Source organism: Pogona vitticeps, chromosome 3, assembly GCF_051106095.1.
Source record: "Pogona vitticeps strain Pit_001003342236 chromosome 3, PviZW2.1, whole genome shotgun sequence".
Taxonomy (NCBI): Eukaryota; Metazoa; Chordata; class Lepidosauria; order Squamata; family Agamidae; genus Pogona; species Pogona vitticeps.
Window position 1 is genome coordinate 70497460 of NC_135785.1, and position 6000 is coordinate 70503459.

Here is a 6000-nt window from a genome sequence, read left to right on the forward strand (position 1 = left end):
TCACATGCTTTCTGTCTTTACATAACCATTGCCTTTCTCTCCCCCGACTACAACTACCCAAATGTATTAGCTGGGCAGAAGAAAGGATTTTTCAGCCGATCGATTCTAAGACACTGGATCAAACTATTTAGATGTTTCAACTAGTGTTTTGAATAATTACAGAGAGCCCAACCCCAATCCTGGCAGCAGCAGACATCTTTCCACATTTACAATATAATACTATACATGTTTTCACAAGAGTAAACTTCACTGAGTTCATTGGGTCTTCTATCCAGGAAACAGTATAACTGCACTACAACCTAAATAGATATGAGCAGAAGTAGCGCTGTGGTTGTATGGGATGCAACCCGCAGTGTTGATGATGTCCAACTTGCAAGTTCCAATGTTACAATAATTTAAATAAGGATTGCAAAAGCAAAGAATTAGAAATAAAAATACATCAGGGCTTCATAAATATTGCACAAGATAGTGTTTTAAAGCTATCAGAGATGTCTTCAGATTTCAGGTCCAAAGTACAACCCATTGCAATCAAGCAGTGGAGCTTCCATCTTCTTAAATTGCTTTAAGAACTATTGTACTGGTAAGTCTGATTCATAAAAACACATATATCTTAATCTCTTTCAGGCCACCACTACGAAGTCAGCCTGAGCAGCCTCCTCAAAGACCCCCTTTACGGCCCCCAATCCCATCAAGACCTGTTTATGCAAGTGTCTCCTGAGGAATTATCAAGCATTTTGATTGCTATCTTGAACATGCGAGGAAAGGGGATGTGGCAATGCTCAGTCAATTAAATGTTTTTGAAAGTATTATATTTTTTTACCAATACATAGATAAAGACCTCACTGTAATTACTAAAAGACTGATACAGTTGCAAGATAAGACTGCCTTGATGATTAAACTACAGGGTGCTGTTTATGTTATACTTGATACACATAGGTGAGACCTTTCTCCTCAACACATAGCTAAACAGATGTATCACTGAACTGTATCTCTCTTTAAACTGTAAGATGATTGGGACGTGTATCTCAGGGGATATTTGCAGTGGGATTTCAGCATGTGAGGAGGGATATGTAAGCCTTTCCTCCCTAACTATGATTTTGGTGAAAACAGCAGCCCGAGTACCTGGGTGACTGCTCAGCTTGGGGAAATATATATATATATATATACTGTATATTGGTGTGAGATTTATTTGTCAAGATCATAGCAAAGGAAGAAAGTGTTAAACCTTCACTCTACAAATACTGCAATATGAATGTGATCCTTATGAAAATTGTGGGGCAGCTATTACATTTTAAAGTGTAATGATTTCTGACAATATGTTCTAGCGCGTGGCATGCTTTACCCACAAAAAGATTTTGTGTGAATGCTTATTTCTGTGAATTGAGCTGCTCCCAACGTAAGCAAAAATGTGAATGAAATACAATGAAGGATGAGAAAAGTCTTTGGACAAGTTATATGAAGAAATCAAGCAAGGAGGCAATAACTGTACTGGCACACTTGCCAGTTAAGCACTTTCACAGGTTCCCTCCCCCCCTCCCAGTTTAGCAATGGATGGGCAGTCCGCTGAAATAGATATCCACAGATAGATTCCTGTTCTGGATTTGGAACGCAGGAAGGAAAAAGAACTGTATAAACGTAGCAAAGCAATCTCCATCCAGAGATAAGTCATCCATATACCAGTGTAAAAGAGTATGACCAAGCCAAACTCACATGGAAAGATCTGCATATTTGGGGCCACCTGTATATTACTTTTTGTTAGTAGGATATTTCTAGAAATTCTTTCACAGTCCAAAGACAAACTGACATTTTAGATGCTTTTTTTTTACACAGAAATGGGCAAATGTGTATAGATGAGTGACTTGGTGTCTCCCATTCCTACATTCTAAACCTGTGAAAATTGTGCAGCCTCCTTCATCAGCTACAATAGTTTACATTTCTGCAATAAAATTGTAGTAACATGAAGTAGTCAGCAGTCAAACTGCATGCTATGTTCAGTCTATATCTTGCAGCTGCCATTCTGCCTTCTACCTCTCACAGTCTCAAGTAGGTAGGTACGGCCCTATATGCTGGCATTGGGGCCTTGCTTTCTGAACCATAAGTGATGTGTAGTTTGATCCCCTCTTCCCTATATTCATACCTCTTCCATTCTGTCTTTATTTTGCCTTTTAATGATGTAAGCCACCTTGGGCCCTTGTTAAGGAGAAAGGCAGGGTAAAAATATTTTTAAATAAATAAATAAATAAAATGTGTTTTACAAGCAAAAGACTATGCAATTTGTTTACTGTGAATGTTATACCTTTAGAATGAGAAAACTATTGGTAAGTGTGTTCATCTACATAAATGACTTTACTGCTCTTGCTCCATCAATGTAATCCTGTGCAAACTGATTTGAAAGTAAGTACAATTATCCTCAGTAAACTTGTTTTCAAGCAAGTTTATACAAAATTTTAGCCTAAATTACGTATGATGAAATGCAACAGTGCATGCTGGTATTAACTAAATCATATTTAAGGATTGCAGGAATAATTTAGAAGACCTGAACCATTTGTAAGAGTCATTGGAGTATAAAGTTGTCACATTTCTTGCAGTTCTCTAGACAAGATGGGTAGAAATGCAATAGCACTCAGCTTTCTTATGGATCTATTGCACCAAAGTATTAATTGGATATCACCAAGATGGTGAGGGAGAGAGTTGGTATCTGTACAATACTACATCCTTTAAAAATTTTATCCTCATGACTGTTATGTTTACTAATCATGTAACTGCTGCTTGGTGAATACATTTTGCACAGTGCATTTACTTTTTGTAGACTGACAAAATATTGAAGTGTTATATAGATTTTCCTTATAGAGGTTCAAGAATGGACACATTATGCATAACTAACTAGTACAATCAATAGCCTGGCCTGGGCAACATAAGGCCCACAGAAGGTAACCCCTCTGCCATATATTACAGCCTGTCACATGCATATCAAGCCTCATTTTGCACAGTTACAGTTAGACACAATAGGGGGGATTTATTAGGCTCTGCTTGACTGACAGAGATTGCTGCAGAACTAAAGTGTGAGTTGGTAGATAACATAACAGCATCAAAGTAGCTGTTCAACTAGCATTTTCAAAGTTTGGGGAAATGTTTATCCCTACAGAACTCTTATTCACATGAGTGTGTACATACACAAAAAGATAGTGCAGTATTGTATACAAAGGACATTGTCTGAACACTCATTTTAATCTGAGAAATTCTACATCCACATTCTAGCTTGTTTTTCTGAGATTAAGGAATGTAAGGACTGCGCAATCTACAATTCCACTAAGAAATCAAGTTTACAGTGGTACTGTTGTACTCATAGATTTTCTAACATATAACAATTGCCCCGCCCCATTTTTTCCAAACCATAATACCGGTAGAAAACTCCATTGCACACTTCTATATTGAAATATAGGCCTTATGAAAATAATCAACAATTTTGTAAACAAGCACAACAGAGAAATAACTGAGTTGGAAGGAGCCGATAAGGCCATCAAGTCAACCCCCTGCTTAATGCAGGAATCTGAATCAAAGCTAATCTGACAGATGGCTGCCAATTTTCTCTTGAATGCCTCTAGTGCTGGAGCGCTCACTACCTCCTGAAATAATTGGTTCTATTATCATACTACTCAAGGTTCCCTTTGAACTGGACCTCTGCCTCCCTGCGCACAGCTGTTTTCCTCCTTTGCACAGTGATTGCGTTAGGTTCTGATTGCAACGGAACCCTGCATGCGGGGGGGGGGGGGCTGTGAGTTGTGCACCCAAGAGGTGGAACTCTGTCCAGGAGAGCTGAAAGTTGGAGGGTATGTTGGTACTGCTCTAACAGTTAAATTTTTTTTCCCTTATATTGAACCTCAACATGGCTTCCTGTAGCTTTAGCCCATTATTACGTGTTCTGCACTCTGGTATGATTGAGAACAGATCCTGCCCCTCCTCTGAATGACAGCCTGTCAAGTATTTGAAAAGTGCTATCATATCTCCCCTCAGTCTCCTTTTCTCAAAGCTAAACATGCCCAGTTATTTCAGTCTTTCTTCATAGGGTTTGGTTCCCAGTTCTGTGATAATCCTTGTTGTCCTCCTCTGAACTTGCTGCAGTCTGTCGGCATATTGAAGTGCAATGTCCAGAAGTGGACACAGTACTCTAGATGAAGCCTAACCGGTATCAAATAGAGGGGGACTAGGATTTGGAGATGAAACTTTTGTTAATACATCCTAAAACAACATTTGCCTTTTTCGCAGCCACACACTCATATTCAGCTTATGATCTACAACAATTCCAAGATCCTTCTTACTCATGGTACTCCTATCTGTCATGTCTTTTTAAAATAAGCCAGTAATATTTCAGGAATAACTCTTAAATTATTAGCAGAGAAATAATGTAAAGAATGGCCAGGGCCCTGGGGATTTATGCCAGCATATGTGCAGAAGGGAAGCAGATTGCCACTAATTGATGAGTTGCTACTCACCTTCCTTAGCAGTTCAAAAGCATGTAAAAATGTGAGTAAATAGGTACCACCACGGTGGGAAGGTAACGGCATTCCGTGTCTAGTCGCGCTGGCCACGTGACCATGGAAACTGTCTTCGGACAAACGCTGGCTCTATGGCTTGGAGATGGGGATGAGCATCACCCCCTAGAGTCGGACACGACTGGACTAAATGTCAAGGGGAACCTTTACCTGACTCACATTCCTGGTCAGTCATCCAACCTAGTCCATGACTAGGAAGGCAAATAATATCTCATTATTTAGTGGCAATTCACTGCTGTAATTTATGCAATCGCCCTTTATTAGTTTAAACTCCGACAGGGATGAGGCCAACATGTGGTAGTTTTAAAGATAACATAGCTGCTACTGCCATCTAGTGGTTACCTGTCAACAATGTAAACGTTTCTAAAATCTCAGGAAGATACAGGCAGAAGAGTGGAAAGGAACCCCACCAAACGCTGTAACACTTTAGAGAGTAACAATTTTATTTCCTTTTTTATTTTCCTTTTTTTGCCAACATTGTGCAACAGACTAACATGGCTACTTTTTTGGATGTATTCAACAGAATATTGTAGATCGTTACAATTTAGAAGATATGACACACAAGACCTAAAGAAAGCATATTTGTTTTAGGACGGGGACGGTTACTGATGCTTGACTGATTACAATTTTTAAGAGTCAATCCTCGTAACTTTCAGCTTTAAAGATGTCGTTCATCTCTAGTAAAAGGCAAAAGATTTGTACGATCTGAACAGAAACCAGAGTATCCCACGGTTAAGAGTTCAGGGGGCAGAGAAGTTCCCCAGGAACGCCAAGGATGGGATGGGGAGGCTCGGATAGTTAGACTCTGACAAAAGACGAAGGCCTTCCACGACATGGGTTGATTTCATAAAGAAAGCCACGGCTTTTGAGTCTGCGAGATCTGAGCAGGGCCATTAGTGTCAGGTGGACTTTTTTGGAGGCCATTACCTCACAGGCTTGCCACCTGGCCACAACCGGGATATGAAAACCTGTCCCCGAATGAAACCAAGCCAGTCACCCAAAAACTCTCTTCAGCTGCAATACGGATGCGGCCAGGCCATTCCTTTTACACAGCCGCTCGTCCGCCGCCAGGAATTGTTCCCCGCTCTGCCCGTTTTTGACCGCCATCCCTGCTGCTTTTCTCCCTTCGGACCCCACCACGTTTCCTTTTGGCGGCTGACATGAGGGAAAGAACCACAACCCAAACCACTCCCCACCGCCTCACTTCAGTCTCGCGAGGCGAGTCCCGCGCTAGATGGGATTTCCAGGTTATCGCGAAGTTTGCTCGGGCGAGATGGGCTGGTCTCGTCAGGGTTGAGGTGAGTGGGGCCGAGCGTCCAGGGCGGGGACGCGAGCGAAGGAATCCTGCGGCGAGAACGGAGGCATGGGAGGGGCGGGGGCCAGGGGCGGGGCGTACTCGCATTGGGGGCGCTGCGGCTCTGAGGGGGGCGGGGCTCTCCCGGAGAAT

General features: G+C 41.5%; 1 protein-coding gene across 1 annotated transcript in view; it reads left to right on the plus strand.

Annotated features, from left to right (window-relative positions):
- Positions 1 to 1143, plus strand: part of LOC110087231 (disintegrin and metalloproteinase domain-containing protein 9) — a 42202-nt gene extending 41059 nt beyond the window's left edge. The window contains exon 22 of the mRNA XM_020808759.3: positions 625 to 1143. Within this exon, the coding sequence (XP_020664418.3) occupies positions 625 to 718 (94 nt within the window). The 3' untranslated portion in view covers positions 719 to 1143. The remainder of the gene's footprint in view (positions 1 to 624) is intronic.
- The last annotated feature ends 4857 nt before the right edge of the window (positions 1144 to 6000 follow it).